Here is an 18,035-nt window from a genome sequence, read left to right as displayed (position 1 = left end):
GGACATTTTTAAGTGCATAACCTATGGCTCTAGGCCCTTTACAAAACTTTGTGAACAACAAAATATACAAATACTGGTCGCCTTAATATACCTTATAAATTGGTTGCCCTAAGCTACCCGAAAAGGCGTGTCGCCGTAACCCCCACTCTTGCATTATTTTCATTAAGGCGACCATGCAAAACACCTATATCTTAATCTTGACAGATTTTCACGTTCAATTCATGACAGTCGGGTGTAGGTCAATTAGCAAATGTAATTACAAAATTTTATTAATATTGCTTTAAAAACAACGGATATAGCACCGGTAGCTATAAAACCCCTTTTTACAATGGTCGTCCTAAAGGCGGATTTATACTTATATATATATATATATATATATATATCTACCTTAAGGCGGCTGCCTACTTATGAAATAGCGCTCAGAAAATTGGTATACAAAAACCTCTATACAATTTTGCACACTTCTTTGTACTGTACATTTCTTGCTGCATTCCCTTCAAACAATGCATATATCTTCTATTTTCCGGATTTTAAACCGAATTCACAACCCTTTTAGTATAGGATTTTTTTAATCATGTTCTGTTTGTGTTTTTGCAAAATACTGAAGTGGTTACAAAGTCTCGAAACTTGCCTGTGCCCTTGTGTGAAGGTCAAGGTCATGGAATACTGGTAAACATTTTGTTGACATCATAGGCTATAACTATGCGAAATATGAAAGCTCTACTTGCTTTAATCTCTGAAAAGTATTGATGTCTATGAATGTGGGGAATGAAAAATAACGACCGCAAAATTTAGGTGGTAGGGTTGGGAAACTGCCTGCAGTTTCATTTTTTGGCATGGGACTTGATATTCACATTTTAACCATAGCTCGAGATTTGAGTGAGCTACTACATATCAAATTGTAAGAAATTCCGAATATCTCTGAGGTATTATTTTACTTCTCTATATGAAGAAAAATGTAATTGCCCTAAGTAAAATAAATTAAAAAAGACGGTATAAAATATACCAAAGTGCTTTGAAATGTAATTTCTTGCTATGTTCTAACAGATATAACATACACTCTCCCCCACAATTATCTAGCAAGTGGCTACTACATTCGTACTGTCGATTATTAGCCGTTATCTTTATGTACACATTTTCACAAAATCAGAAAACACCTGGTTATTTTACAAAAATCACAAAAATTCAAAAGTGCATGGGACTAGAAAAGTTCTCGCAGATATGTAATGCTGACACAATGTGTTCTTTCTCCCACAAAAGTATTAAAAACTTGGAATAACTTTGACCATAACTAGGCAGTGCCCTTAAAACAGAAAAAATCTAGGACACCAATTTGAAAATGTGTTTTCGGGAGTTTGATCTTAAAAGCACACAAGTCCTTCCCGTGTAGACAGTTCGGCTCACTGTCTCTGATCTGACCAGGCGTTTACATGGGATAAACACAACAAATCCTTCACTGGGACACTTTGTTACCAGGCGTTTACATGGGATAAACACAACAAATCCTTCACTGGGACACTTTGTTACCAGGCGTTTACATGGGATAAACACATTAAATCCTTCACTGGGACACTTTGTTACCAGGCGTTTACATGGGATAAACACAACAAATCCTTCACTGGGACACTTTGTTACCAGGCGTTTACATGGGATAAACACAACAAATCCTTCACTGGGACACTTTGTTACCAGGCGTTTACATGGGATAAACACAACAAATCCTTCACTGGGACACTTTGTTACCAGGCGTTTATATGGGATAAACACAACAAATCCTTCACTGGGACACTTTGTTACCAGGCGTTTACATGGGATAAACACATTAAATCCTTCACTGGGACACTTTGTTACCAGGCGTTTACATGGGATAAACACAACAAATCCTTCACTGGGACACTTTGTTACCAGGCGTTTACATGGGATAAACACAACAAATCCTTCACTGGGACACTTTGTTACCAGGCTTTTACATGGGATAAACACAACAAATCCTTCACTGGGACACTTTGTTACCAGGCGTTTACATGCGATAAACACAACAAATCCTTCACTGGGACACTTTGTTACCAGGCGTTTACATGGGATAAACACAACAAATCCTTCACTGGGACACTTTGTTACCAGGCGTTTACATGGGATAAACACAACAAATCCTTCACTGGGACACTTTGTTACCAGGCGTTTACATGGGATAAACACAACATATCCTTCACTTTGACACTTTGTTACCAGGCGTTTACATGGGATAAACACAACAAATCCTTCACTGGGACACTTTGTTACCAGGCGTTTACATGTGATAAACACAACATATCCTTCACTTTGACACTTTGTTACCAGGCGTTTACATGGGATAAACACAACAAATCCTTCACTGGGACACTTTGTTACCAGGCGTTTACATGGGATAAACACAACAAATCCTTCACTGGGACACTTTGTTACCAGGCGTTTACATGGGATAAACACAACAAATCCTTCACTGGGACACTGATCTGACCAGGCGTTTACATGGGATAAACACAACAAATCCTTCACTGGGACACTGATCTGACCAGGCGTTTACATGGGATAAACACAACAAATCCTTCACTGGGACACTGATCTGACCAGGCGTTTACATGGGATAAACACAACAAATCTTTCACTGGGACACTTTTTGTGCGTTAGTATTGAGGCGTACAGTGACAAAAGCGCTGTATTTCATATGGTGGATTGCTAAGAAACTTTTGTTCGGATCTTATACCTACATACGAGACGTACTTCACATGAAATACCGGATCAATTCAGGTATTTGTAAAAAGTGTATGCAATCTTTCGAAACCCGTAACCAAGCGTGTTGATTTACATCTAAAACATATGTCACTGTAGCGCAATGATCATCTAACAAATATTAATCATGTTTACAGGACTGGCAAACTTATGCCAGTGGTTATAATCAAACGGAACTTTAGCAATTTAATAGTTTGTATGTTTGCACAGTTTACTTTATATACAGCTGGGTAAAACATTGCAAGAAATCTACATGACTTTTGTCTGTGTGATCATGACATTATTTTTTTCAATACACACAACAAAAAAGCGACATCATTACAACTTTTCACGCGAGTGTACCAGGCCCTACTCCTCAAAGTTGGACTCTTCATCTTTCACCGTCATCTATTCCCAGTACTGTTGGGATGTTTACGTGTTGCGGTCAAACCCGTTGGTTGTACGAAATCAAAGTAGAATCGTTTTTTAACACAATACGTTTTTATTGATAATAAAGTTGTTGATTATAAAATATAAGAGAAATAAAAAGACCGATGAAGAAGGATGCTCCCCGCCTGTAAAAAACAAAGAGGAAAAAACGAAGAGGACAAAACAAAAGAGGGAAAAAAAAGAGAAGGCATGAAATAACGGTTGTAGCAACTGAGGTCCACACAAAAAAAGAAGACATACACCAACAAAAAAGTGGAGTCAAACAAACGCCAACAAACTTCCGAGTTTCCAGGGCGATAAAGAATCAATAAGAAAAGTGCTCCGAGAATCCACGTCTGTGTAGTCTTCCGTGAGGTACCAGTTTACATATAAATATTTCATTTTGTCAAATACTAAGCCGTGCACAAGTAAGACCATACTGGCGTGCGATATCATCGTTCCAGACTATGTACCTGGTGTAGAAATAGGAGAGAGTTGATTGGCGGGTTAGGTCCACTTTAGTTTTGGCGTTTATACCGACAGTTACTAAATCAATGACATGGAAACAATTAACTTACCAGTAAATAAGCTGTCAGGAATGTCCATACAAACATCATTGCCACATAATTTCCAAAGGCCTATACTTAAGGAACGTCCTTTAACCACACTCCACTCGGGTGTGGCTACACCCACTATCTGGAAGAGCAGCGCCACACCGGCACAAACTATGCCCACCAGGGTAGGAATCGGCGGCATCTTGAAACCCATGGCTTACAGAGGTTGCGTCCTTTTACTTAAGATGTTGCAGACTTTAAATTCGAAGGGAAGACAAGTTCCTTCTGTGATAGCGAATCCTATAAATACCAAGGAAAATGAACAAGGAAAAGAAGTACGCGGAAGGAAAACAAACTTGTCCGACGTCTATACAGTCACAATGCCCGCTTTCGATTTTCCTCGGAGGAAAGAAATATATGGTTTAAAAAGTCTCGCTTCATGTGGAAATTCAGTAACAGTATGCTGCAACACAAGGACTGCTCAAAACAGCCCCGTCAACCAGAGTAATTATTTCTCAAGATTCTGCAATCACTTCAGAGAGTGGGATTGATCGCACAAAATCAGACCGTATTCAAGCAAGATGTAGGTCGTTGCTAACCGGGTAGGGACCAAGACACGCCTTATGTAGCCTCCGGTTTGTTTTGGTTTAAACACAATTTTATTTAAAATACATGACATGAAACAATTGACAAAAATGCAGCTAGGACACGAACTCAAGCAAATGTTTATTTCACGTGACCATAACAATACTAAGTTACACAAGTTTTAATGATGGTGGACAACACAATTATTAACCAGAAGAACAAAATGTAGGAGGGGATATGGGGAACTTAATCAACACAGAGAAATAAAAAAAAAGAGAAAAAAAGGGGGGGGGGTGAGGGACCACAAGGTGAGACTAGAAATAAAGCGCGTGGACGAGAACATCGATGCTAAGACATGCAGTAAGTAAATTCAAATAAATGTATATTTTCATGGAGAGGGCAGCATAATTCGTTACGAATGTATGGAGAAAAAAATAATTAAAAAAAAACAAACAATGGTATTCATTACTTATGTTATACATGTAACTGATGCAACAACACTGAGACCGGCACGGTTGGCCTAGTGGTAAGGCGTCCGCCCCGTGATCGGGAGGTCCTGGGTTCGAACCCCGGCCGGGTCATACCTAAGACTTTAAAATTGGCAATCTAGTGGCTGCTCCGCCTGGCGTCTGGCATTATGGGGTTAGTGCTAGGACTGGTTGGTCCGGTGTCAGAATAATGTGACTGGGTGAGATATGAAGCCTGTGCTGGGACTTCTGTCTTGTGTGTGACGCACGTTAAATGTCAAAGCAGCACCGCCCTGATATGGACCTTCGTGGTCGGCTGGGCGTTAAGCAAACAAACAAACAAACAAACAAAACAAACAACACTGAGAGGCGGGTGTGCATTCTCCTGCATTCAGCAATAAACGATTGGACCGACTCGAAAATCAATGTATTTATGCGAAATGAATGTTGCTCGCTGCCTCTCACGTGTCTAAAATTGGCAGGCAGTGAGTTAATTGTGGAAATACGAGCATTTTTATACAACGTGCAGTATAACAAGTAATGTTCAGCTGTTTCGTTTCGGTTACCGCACGCACACTGTGGGTTGTCTTTATATGGCGTTTGCATAAATCAGAATTAAGGTTACTCATGTTTAAACGCATTCTGCTGTATTGTATTTCTACCTGTCTTTTTCCAAAATAATAATAAACTGGTACATAATGATAAGGACTTTGTAAATAATGCTTAAACTCGCTAATTGAGTTTGTGTTTTTAACCACATCAGGCAGATCATTCCATGTGAGCTGGTACAAATCTTTCAAGTGGTCGTCTTCTGTGATAAGGATTTAAGGATGAAACTAGTGGTGGCAAAAAGTCAACTAAATATAGGGGACATTAACCATGAACCATTTTATGATGTCTTCGGCGTTCAACAACAACAAAATCCGCTTTCTTTGTAAATCTTACAAGGCCTACAAGTGTACAGTGTTAGTGTTAGAACACTTTATAGAACACTTTATTATCTCAACGAGAAACTCAGGTTAGTGGTAGGGGTTATCGGTACTGTTTTATGTGTTGACGTCAGCGTTTTGTGCGTAGTTCAAAGGTTAGGGGTCAACATTTACGCTTGCTTCCTTAGATCTGCTAACAAGCGATGGTTACATCGACAGAAATAACGAGCCCTGAATTGTAACTGACAACTCAGCAAACGCTTGTTTATTCACAAAATTCTGTATAACTAGTATGTTCCCGAACAACTTAATGCTACAAATGTCAGTATCACGTGTGATTTATTCAAGGTTTAATGCACTAAATTCTCAGCCAAATAAATGAATCGGAATGAGTGAATCTGCAGACAGAGAAAGATCCACGCAAACACTTTTCTTCTGGTGCATTCAACTTTCTGAAGATCATGTACACTTTGAACGTTCTGCATGCGCCTATTCAACACTTGAATGGTTCACATGTATCAAAGAACCATTCCGATTTATCAATACAAACAACATTGCTATAATCGTTTCTTTTGTTCTTGTTGTCGGCTGTGTCGTTTGCTCCGTGTGTGACTTTTCTTCTTTTTCCAACTGAAGAGTCCAGACATGGGACGATACTCTTTCAAATTATTGCAACAGTTGTCTTTCCTCGCATTACGTTAACGAAAGTGAAACAAAACGCACGGGTCAAGACGCCGTTGTCGGTTTCGTAATGGTAAGCGGAATGCGTAATGATACTTAGATTGTCCTTAAGTTAACCACTACCACTAACACTAATACTGTGCACTTAATCTCTCTATTGCTTCGGCAAGACCTCCAATTGTGTGTGTGTGTGTGTGTGTGTGTGTGTGTGTGCGCACGGTGTGTGTGTGTATGTGTGTGTGTGTGTATGTGTGTGTGTGTGTGTGTGTGTGTGCGCGTGTGTGTCTTTCTGTGTGTTTACGTGTGTGTGTGTGAGAGAAAGAGGGAGAGAGCGGAGGAGAGAGAACAGCCGAGTGTTTGCGTGTGTGTTTGAGATAGAAATAGAGAGAGGGAGAGAGAGGAAGGGAGAGAACAGCCGAGTATTTGCGTGTGTGTGCGAGAGAGAAAGAGAGAGAGAGGGAAAGAGAGGAGTGGAGAGACCAGCCGATTGTTTATAATGTGTGAAGGCTATGTTAGTGTGTGTGAGTGTGCATGTGTGTGTGTGTTTGAGAGAGAGGGACAGAGAAAGAGAGAGAGAGAGAGGGAGGGAGAGAGGGAAAGAGAGAGAGGGAGAGAGAGGGAAAGAGAGAGAGAGACTCAGACTCAGACTCAGACTCAGAACTTTATTACAAAAGGATAAAGGTTTTAGGCAAAGCCTATTCTTCCAACCTGTCCTTTATACAACACATAAAGACAGACGGACATAACAAATAAAAATTCAATCATATAAGATATAGAAATACATTGTATGGATTGCAATACTATGTGCAGTTAAGGAATTATATAAGGAGAACTCAAAAATTACAAAATTACATTGACATAGTTAAGCCTTTCATTTTGAGAATTAAGTTGCTCAGATTAGCTACACATCCGTTAACACTAGTACAAAATGTTCAACAAAATAACAATCGAATAAGACATTTCATTCACGAGTGATGTGTGAACGTGACTGTGAGAGAGAGAGAGAGAGAGAGGGAGAGAGAGAGAGAGAGAGAGAGAGAGAGAGAGAGAGAGAGAGAGAGAGAGAGAGAGAGAGAGAGAGAATTGAATTGAATTGAATTGAACTTTATTTAACAAGGATTAAGATTTAAGGCTACGCCTTTTCTTACAATCTGGCCTTGGGACGCACAGACACACAATGATAAAATAAAAAAATAAAAATTAAAAAGTTAAAAAGTTAACCAACAAAAGGACGTCGGAAAACTTCAGCACGTGATGATAAAGATGACGATGATGATGATGATGTTGACGATGATGATGATGATGATGATGATGACGATGATGATGATGATGATGATGATGATGGTGATGATGATGATGATGATGATGATGATGATGATGATGATGATGATGATGATGATGATGATGATGATGATGAAGATGAAGATGAGGCATGAAGAGCATACATATGTGGTTATTCATAAAATCAAATGCATACTATGCAGGTGGTTATTCATAACATCAAATGCATTCTATGCAGGTAATTATAAGTACAAGCTGGCACAACACCAGTTATTTACATCGTTTAAAGCTGTTTGAAGGAAGGACTCTATTACTGGAACAGACTTTTCACTTGAATGAAGAGAAGAATCGTCAGCAAAAAAATCACTTCTTACATTACTATCAGAGAGAGAGAGAGAGAGAGAGAGAGAGAGAGAGAGAGAGAGAGAGAGAGAGAGAGAGAGAGAGAGAGAGAGAGAGAGAGAGAGAGAGAGAGAGAGAGAGTACGAATACCAATACGAATACGAATGGTTTATTTGCTTTAGGCCACTTGCCTTTAGCAAGGGGTAGGTATCAGCGGGGGTTGGGGGCCGAAGTACATGATTTTTTCGAAATATTCGAACTGAGGAATGTTACTGCGATTCACGATATTGGTTAGCCACAATCGTGTGTTTTGCACCGCGGAGTTTCATGTGTGTTTTTGAGTTTGCATCGTCGGGACCTGATACCGATCAGGTACAGTCTTATTACACCGATCAAAGCCTCCAAGTGGTATGTAGCCCTCTCTCTCTCCACGACAGAGTCCTCGCTGCCCAGGGGAGTCCAGCGATGCGTATTCGTAAAAGAAAAAAGAAACAAGTCGCGTAAGGCGAAAATACAATATTTAGTCAAGTAGCTGTCGAACTCACAGAATGAAACTGAACGCAATGCAACGCAGCAAGACCGTTTACTCGTGGTCCACCGCTCACGGCATAGGCAGTGAAATTGACAAGAAGAGCGCGCGAGCGGGGTAGTGGTTACGCTATGCTGCATAGCACGCTTTTCTGTACCTCTCTTCGTTTTAACTTTCTGAGCGTGTTTTTAATCCAAACATATCATATCTATATATTTTTGGAATCAGGAACCGACAAGGAATAAGATGAAAGTGTTTTTAAATTGATTTCGAAAAAAAAATTTTGATAATAATTTTTATATATTTAATTTGTAGAGCTTGTTTTTAATCCGAATATAACATATTTATATGTTTTTGGAATCAGCAAATGATGGAGAATAAGATAAACGTAAATTTGGATCGTTTTATAAATTTTTAATTTTTTTTACAATTTTCAGATTTTTAATGACCAAAGTCATTAATTAATTTTTAAGCCACCAAGCTGAAATGCAATACCGAACCCCGGGCTTCGTCGAAGATTACTTGACCAAAATTTCAACCAATTTGGTTGAAAAATGAGGGCGTGACAGTGCCGCTTCAACTTTCACGAAAAGCCGGATATGACGTCATCAAAGACATTTATCAAAAAAATGAAAAAAACGTTCGGGGATTTCATACCCAGGAACTCTCATGTCAAATTTCATAAAGATCGGTCCAGTAGTTTAGTCTGAATCGCTCTACACACACACACACACAGACACACAGACACACAGACACACACACGCACATACACCACGACCCTCGTTTCGATTCCCCCTCGATGTTAAAATATTTAGTCAAAACTTGACTAAATATAAAAAGAGAGAGAGAGAGAGAGAGAGAGAGAGAGAGAGAGAGAGAGAGAGAGAGAGAGAGAGAGAGAGAGAGAGAGAGAGAGAGAGAGGCGATTTGTCCTTCGCTGTGGGTATGCAGCATTGCACTTCTACTTAATTTCCAGCTGTTGCGGTTTCAGCCTTGTACATGTACAATTTCGCAATTCAAGAGGAAAAAGCCTCACATCTTTACCTGAAAAGAGCCCCACGCTCAATGTCATATTTTAAGATATTCGTTTGAACTTTCGTGCTTCTGGAAACTGTCCCGCTCTTGGGACAGAGCCTGACCAAGGAATGCAGTGAAACGGAACTTGACAGGTGTGAATAAATCGTGCACCTAGCACAGTAGAGAGTTCAGTGGGGTGCGTTACTGAGGCTCGTTCGGGGTTGAAATGTACCCATGTTTGGTCGAACCACTCAAAAATGTACGAGGGTAGAGCAAAAACGGCCAGGGATATCATCTAATCCGTTTAACACAAGATAGTACTTATCATCTTGATAAACTTTTCTTCTTAATCACTCTGTAAAAGTTGCTTTGATTTGTTTTAACTAATTAAAAACGTCCTCCCCTAGCCACTTGAAGAGACTATACCACCAACACCACCCCTCACGCGGTCAGGGAATAAAGAGAGGAAATCATTCTTTCTATCTTTATTTGGTGTTTAACGTCGTTTTCAACCGTTCAAGGTTATATCGCGACGGGGGAAGGGGGGGGAGGGGGGGAAGGATAGAGCCACTTGTTAATTGTTTCTTGTTCACAAAAGCACTAATCAAAAAATTGCTCCAGGGGCTTGCAACGTAGTACAATATATGACCTTACTGGGAGAATGCAAGTTTCCAGTACAAAGGACTTAACATTTCTTACATACTGCTTGACTAAAATCTTTACAAACATTGACTATATTCTATACAAGAAACACTTAACAAGGGTAAAAGGAGAAACAGAATCCGTTAGTCGCCTCTTACGACATGCTGGGGAGCATAGGGTAAATTCTTCCCCCTAACCCGCGGGGGGGGGGGGGGGGAATCACTCGGCCGGCCTGGGTCAAGCAGCTCTGAAAGCTCGGTGATCTTCCTTCTTCAAATGCAATCTTTCTTCCGACCATAAAACTTGATTGTGGAACTGTAAAAAATCGCAATTTTTTTTAGAATCAGACGATATTGACCGGATGAGGGACAGTTTGTTAGTGTAACTGAGCATTAACTTGTTTGCGTGTAAATTCATATACCTATTGTTTTTTTCTGTTCCGCAGCTTTCCTGTCAGACACGGGCATGTAAAATGCCCCATTGGGATAGAATTTAAGGAATGTTGGCCCTCACCGACACATGCAACATAAGTATATATTTGTTACTGAAATACTTTTTTGACAGCAGTGTTTATGATAATGAATAGACACAGATAAGCTTTACGCAATTCGTGTCGACGGCCCCAAACTTAACAACTTCAAGGCCGGAATGTATGTGTCGAGGATAGAGACTTTAGCCCGGGATAAACTCTATCCTCGAACTAATTCAGCCCACTGTAAAAATATCCCAATGCATGAGTCCAGGTTAGCTGTATCCTCGCGCTAAAATCCGGGTCAAACTTATTCCCTCGTTTTGAAGCTGATAAGTCTTTTATCCCGGGGTTAGTAGAAAAACAACATGGCGGCGGTTGCACTTCAAGTGCGATGAAACCGTGTTTTCACATATATAGGTTACACACTCCGAGTTCTAAATATCGTGCATAACGCGCCATAAAACGTCTGCTTTTGTATTTAGTCATCAATACTGCTTAAGAAAACGAATTACAGAGATTGCGCAGTTCAATGCATTTGAAACTGTGCAGTTACCGACCGGTTTCAGTCGGTGACCCAAGTCGGTTGTCAGAGGCATTCGCCAAAAAGACAAGCGATGAGGATGATTGCTGAATTTGTGCTTATTCGAGCTGTTGTGCTTCAGTGTTCAAATTTGGATTACTTACTTCTTCAATCGTCATTTAGGTGAGGCTTACTTTGATGTCTGTCGTTCAGTCTTAGGCCAGTAAGTTATCTGTACTGTACTGTTCTGCTGGTCTATTCAATGTAGGTCAAAACTTGTAAATCTATCTGCCTGCATGACCTGAACCTAGACTTTAAAATTGAAAAATAACATACGCAAGATCCGACCTTCTTCGCCACCTTTTATTTTAACCGTATCTGCAACTTTGTAAGTGGCAATTTCCATGTTGCTGGTCAACTTGATCAGTAGCCATGCAGTGATTCTCATTCTGTAGCAAACGACAGATCTGCAGCAGACGACAGATGGGACAGCCTTGTTCTGTTGAACCAGATTATTTTAGCAATCAATGCTCTAAAAGCGATAGCAAATGAACAAAACTGTAAGCATACTGTTTTAGTGTAATTCCTATTTCGTCGCTCAGGAAGTTGAATCAGGATTTTGTTGTCGGGATTGATCTAAGCGGTTGCCTATGAAGAGTACTAGAGTTGTGCGCCTTGAATCACTCTCTCTCTCTCCCTCTCTCTCTCTCTCTCTCTCAGCTGACACTGACAGAATCATTGAGCCGTGGTAACGATACTGCCACGAAGTCTAATGAATGAGGGGTAGGCCGGGCCAACTGTGACATTACTCGACGGATTGTCAAGTTTATGACATATAATATTGAAGGGTTGAGAAATGTTTATGACTGTGAAATAAGAGCCTACATTGAGAAGTTTGATATTGTCTTGCTAGTTGAAACGTTTTCAGTTACCTTTCCGTCCTTGATTTTTCCGCTATATGATGTGTTTCTTTCTCCAGGTTTAAAAGTTTCAGACGCAGTCACTGGGCGTCTCTCTGGTGGTGTAGCTTTGTTGGTTAAAAAAGAAATTAGCCATTTCGTCGAAAGGGTAGAAACAGAATACGATAATTGCGTTGTATTAAAATTAGCAAAAGAGTTGCTGGGGTTAGAGAGTGATGTATTACTGCTAGGGACATATCTACCACCAGCCAACTCTGCCTATAACAACGAAACTGAAATTTCAAATGGTGTGTCTATTATGGAAGAGTGTATTTTGGATCTTATAGAAAACGTTGGTGATTTGCCCTTTATTTTGTTTGGAGATTTGAATGCAAGAACAGGTTCTCGGAATGCACGTGAAATGCAGTGTTTTTATGATGCAGATTACTTCAGTGTGTTCCCGTCACAAAACACTGAAGTCGAGGAAGGAGACGATTGTTTTGAAGAATGCGTGCGTGTGTCGAAAGATAAAGAGGAAAATGCCTTTGGTAAATATTTGTTGAATGTTTGTGAGCAATTTGACTTTGTTATTGTGAACGGTATGCAGGGAAAGGGAGGAGGGGACGGTAACTTTACCTATGTTTCAACATCGGGTTGTAGTGTTATTGACTATTTTATTGTGTCAAGAAATTTGTTTTCTTCTGTTTCACTTAACGTAGCTGAAAAATTTGAATCCAAACACATGCCTGTGGAAATGATCTTCCTGCCGAATGATGTTTTTGTTAACTCTGAGTGTAATGTTTCTAAGGCTGTCAAGATTGAAAAGTTTGTTTGGTGTGATGAACAGTCGATTTCGTTTGTATCCTCATTCTCTTCTGAAGAAATTCAGGCCCGCCTCCGAGATGCCACTGAAATAATAGAAGTTGATGTCAAAATATCTCTGAGTAAATTTAACGAAACAATGACGATGGCAGGAGAGTGTATAAAAGAGAGTGTATATCGGAAAAGACAGACAATAAAGGTGGTTCGATTCAGAATGTTACCATAGTAGAACAGATCTCAGACAAAATCTTCGTTTATTTCATAGCGGCCGTGTAGACAAGGATTGTTATACTGAACAAAGAAGTAGCTATAATGAACTTATTAGACAAAAGAAAAAATCTCATCGTCAGTCTCTTATGGAGTCTTTAGATAAAGGGAGTAGTGATCCTAAATTGTTTTGGAAAACAATCAAATCTTTGGCATCTAAGGTGGCAGGTGTGATTTCCATGAATACAGAACAGTGGTATCAACATTTTTATTTTTTATTTTTTTTATGTTTTTAAAAAAAAAAAAAATTTTTGAACCTCAGTTACAATATGACTCGCTATGAGTATGATACTGTGAGCGAAGCTGAACAGTTTAAACGTAAACAGATTGGGTTATAAATAATAATAATATCATTCTTTCGTTTAACATGGACAATCTTCGAAAATGTACAATATTTTCAATCAATTATAATTTAGCTATAATTCTCTCCGTCAACTGGCATTTGCACACTTTCTCTCTTTCTCTATCCTCTCTCTCCCCATCCTCTCTCTCCCTCCCCTCCCCTCTCTCCCTCTCTCCCTCTCTCCCTCTCTCTATCTTTAATCGTCCTCTCTCTCTCTCTCCCCCTCTCCCCTTCTCTGTCTCTCTCACCCTCCCTGCCACTCTCTCTCTCTCTCTCTCTCTCTGATACTGTGAGCGATGCTGAACAGTTTAAACATAAACCCTACCATTCTCTCTCTCTCTCTCTGATACTGTGATCAACATTTTTATAATGTGTTTAACTCTTTTACAAAAGAAAATAATGATCATACTGATTTTGTTGAGGATGGTGTTAATCGGGTATCTGATGGTGATGATGAGGAGGAGATGTATGATGCGCTTGAACGTGTCATCACTGAAAACGAAGTAAAAGAAGCTATTACAGTATTAAAGAATGGTAAAGCTGCAGGACCCGATTATTTGATTGGGGAGTTCTTCAAGAATTCCGCCACAGCTGTTGTGCCGTTTCTTACAAAATATTTCAATAAATTGTTTACCTCAGGACTTTACCCTGATGTATGGACGGAAGCCATAATTCATCCCCTTCACAAGAAAGGTGATAAGAATAATCCTGATAATTACAGAGGTATTTCATTATTATGTATATGCAGCAAATTGTATAGCTACATTTTGAACAACAGATTGACGAATTGGATCGAAAAACATGAAATATTAAATGAGAGTCAAGCTGGTTTTCGCAGAGGCTATAGTACCGTTGATCATATTTTTACACTACAAGCTTTGGTACAGAAGCAGTTATTGACACACAAGAAGTTGTATGTTGCTTTTATTGACTTTCGTAAAGCTTTTGATTCAGTTGTAAGAACTACGTTGTGGAAAACTTTGAAGAAAAATGGAGTTAAAGGTGAGATGTACCAGGCGCTCAGCTGTATGTATGACGTAGTAAAAGCGAAAGTGCGATCAGGAAGTGATTTTTCGGACTCCTTTATGTGCCCAAGGGGTCTAAAACAGGGAGAAATTTGTAGTCCAGTTTTGTTTTCTCTACTAATTAATGAGCTAGCTAATGATATTGTCCAGAAAGGAAAACATGGTATTCAACTTATTCCAGACTTTTTGGAAATACTCATTCTGATGTTTGCAGATGATATTATTCTTATTTCAGATTCTGTATGCGGGCTCCAGAATCAGTTAAACATTCTGTGGGATTCGTCTAGACGTCTTGGACTTGAAGTTAATTTAGACAAATCTAATGATAATTATTGTTGTTTTTCGGAACGGTGGACACTTGGCCTTGCGAGAAAGATGGGTGTATGGTGGACATCCTATGAGCGTTTTGAACATGTATAAGTATTTAGGAGTATGGTTGTCTACACGCCTGTCCTTCTCTCACACTCTTAATGATTTTGCTGCAAAAGGGAAAAAGGGAGTCATTAGGGAGATTTAATAAACGAAACGTCGGGACGTTTCGTTTTGAAGTTGTGGTAAACGTCATCATTTCGGGTGTCTCTCGCTGGAAAGGTGAAGGTCAACTGAAACGGAACGTGGAACGTCAAAACGCAGTCACGTTTTCCACCCCCAAAAAACGAACAATATTTCGTCAACTTTTGTGAGTATTTTTGCACACTAACAGTTTTATTTGTTGGCCATTTTATGCATTGCTAGATTCATCAACCCTTTCACAGTCTTTCAGCGCTGAGAATGTGTTCATTGGAGGTAGACAACTGTTGTGAACTGAAATATTTTGAAGGGTGCTGATCCTGGTACATTTATCCAACTTCATGGTGAGAAAGCAAATGGCGAAGCAGAAGTAGGTCATCGCATCGAATTTTTATTCTGGCTTCGTATGTGATTTTGTATAAACAAAGTCTGTGCGATTTATTTGGACTGAAAATAATCAAAGTATGCCCGATTCTGGACCACCTCCTGGGGTGTTTTTTTCCATTCTGATCGAGGACAGACGTGATAATTTCACTTGAAGATTTATCGCCCTTCCTTCATTCCGAAACGAAACGTGAATACATCTAAATCTTGTCTGCCGCCTATGCCGTCTCGTTTCACGTTCCGTTTCGCGGGGTGACTCATTCACCAAACGAAACGAGCTGCAAAACGAAACGTGCTGTCTCTTGAATCTCCCTATTGGTATTTTAAAATGTTTATGGCAACTGGGTGACAGATCTCCAGCTATTTTTTTCAAGCTTTTCGACGCACAGATTCAACCGATGCTGTCATATGGCGCCGAAGTTTGGGGGGTTGAAGCAGACCATACACCTACAGAAAGAGTTCATTTATTCGCACTTAAACGTTTTTTTAACACGAGTATGAGAACACCAAATGCTATGGTCTTTGGAGAAACGGGAAGGTACCCCTTGTTTATAAACAGCTTTGTTAAATGCATTCGTTTTTGGCTACGTATATTGAGGATGCCACATCATCGCCTTCCGAGCAAGGCGTATAAAATGCTGAAATATCTCCATGAACAAAATAAGAAAACATGGGCCTCCTCGATCTGTTACACTCTGTACATGTACGATTTTGATGAAGTATGGGAAAACCAAGGTGTTGGCGATGAGAGGGCGTTCCTAACAGCATTTAAAGAAACACTTATTTCATCCTATAAGCAAACCTGGCTTGTAAATGTACAAGGAAGTGAACGTTTCTCTCTGTACAGAACCTTCAAATCAACCCTAACATCATCCAACTATTTAAGTGATTTGAAACATATTAAAGCTAGAAATCTTCTAATTAGACTTAGATTGGGAGTATCTCCTCTGAAAGTGCATCGATTTCGCTTTAATTTAAATGCAACCTCCGCTGATTTATCTTGTCCATTTTGTTGTGGCAGGGTTGAAGATGAAGTCCACTTTGTTTTAGTATGCCCTAAATATGCTGAGTTAAGAGAATATTATATTCCACGAAAATACACTAGAATCCCATCATTGTTTAAATTAATCATGCTGTAAGCCGCTATTGCTACGTTTTTCAACATTTTGTCATGAAGGCTCTTTCCATTCGTAATCCGTAATCCGTAAACGAAACAGGGCGATACTCCCTTACAAAGCATACACGCGCTCGTAAACATACACTCACAGACACACACCATTCATATGACCACACGCAAACACAAACACCCATGTACGCGCAAGTGTGTGAAAAGCACACCGGAATTATTGGAATATGATTATATATAATGAGTAGGATGTTCTTGTTTTTGTTTACTATGTGCATTTGTATGCTGGTGCTTGAGATGTGCTCATCTCCATGAAAAGGGCCCAAGGCCTACTCATTAAAACATTCAGACTTCAGACTTCTCTCTCTCTCTCTCTCACCGCTTCAGCCAACTCATAATCTTCACTCAGCTCTTTTCACCCCGGCAGATTATGTGTATTCTTTGTTGTTTTCTTTATTTTTGTTCCATGTTAAAATGTATATAGATCGTTAGCTAAACGTGAGTTCGACTTTTATGCCACAGAATATCTCAATCGTTTTGCTGAAGAAAATAGTCCCCGAGTTAACGATAAATATGCAGATGACCTCTATAAATTATTCAAGTGTACTCTGAAATCAAAGACAATGACCAATGACAGTGGAGATCGAGACTCGGTTGTGATGGATTATCCATATGGTTGTTATGGATTATCCAGAATAATCACCTCCTCAGCTAACAGAGACAAAGAGGCATGTCATGGGATAAACAGGAATAACCTGTTTGATGTGTTTGATGTACAGTATATGCACTATTAACAAAAATGTCGGTTTTGCCGCGGAAATTAGTGTGATAGCTGACGGTGTTTAAAACGAATTTGAACTTCACGTCGAAATGGCGATCCACCTGTAGTCTCCACTCGTGCTTTGCACTAAAGTATCGATGCTATCCTGGGGATAGGAAGTCCGAGCTAAGCTATTACCCGGGGTCAAGTTGAACCTCGACACATACATTCCGGCCCAGGTGGAGAAGGGTTTCTGCCTTTTCCTCCCTCACATCCCCCCGACGACTGTCCGGCGACGACGACGACGACGACGATGATGATGATGATGATGATGATGATGATGATGATGGTGATGATGATGATGATGATGATGATGATGATGATGATGATGATGATGATGATGATGATGATGATGATGATGATGATGATGATGATGATGGTGATGATGATGATGATGATGATGATGATGATGACGATGATGATGCCGATGATGATGATGACGACTACGACGAATACGATGACGACGATGATGATGATGATGATGATGATGATGATGATGATGATGATGATGATGATGATGATGATGATGATGATGATGATGATGATGATGATGATGATGATGATGACGTACCTCAGTCAATGAAAGAGGGTGACATTTTCATGTCCGTGCCACAAATGGTAATTCCAGAATGATTGTGTT

At 39.7% G+C, this 18,035-nt stretch overlaps 1 protein-coding gene and 1 long non-coding RNA gene across 2 annotated transcripts in view; both read right to left on the bottom strand.

Annotated features, from left to right (window-relative positions):
• The window catches only part of LOC138980094 (uncharacterized), a 35,746-nt gene extending 32,149 nt beyond the window's left edge, over positions 1-3,597 (bottom strand). The window contains exon 1 of the mRNA XM_070352897.1: positions 3,480-3,597. Within this exon, the coding sequence (XP_070208998.1) occupies positions 3,480-3,582 (103 nt within the window). The 5' untranslated portion in view covers positions 3,583-3,597. The remainder of the gene's footprint in view (positions 1-3,479) is intronic.
• LOC138980145 (uncharacterized) overlaps positions 1-18,035 on the bottom strand; it is a 431,218-nt gene that overhangs the window by 388,962 nt on the left and 24,221 nt on the right. The gene's annotated exons all lie outside the window — the stretch shown is intronic.

This window comes from Littorina saxatilis, linkage group LG11, assembly GCF_037325665.1.
Source record: "Littorina saxatilis isolate snail1 linkage group LG11, US_GU_Lsax_2.0, whole genome shotgun sequence".
NCBI lineage: Eukaryota > Metazoa > Mollusca > Gastropoda > Littorinimorpha > Littorinidae > Littorina > Littorina saxatilis.
The sequence above is the reverse complement of the archived record's forward strand: the minus strand, read 5'-3'. Positions and strand labels throughout refer to the sequence as shown.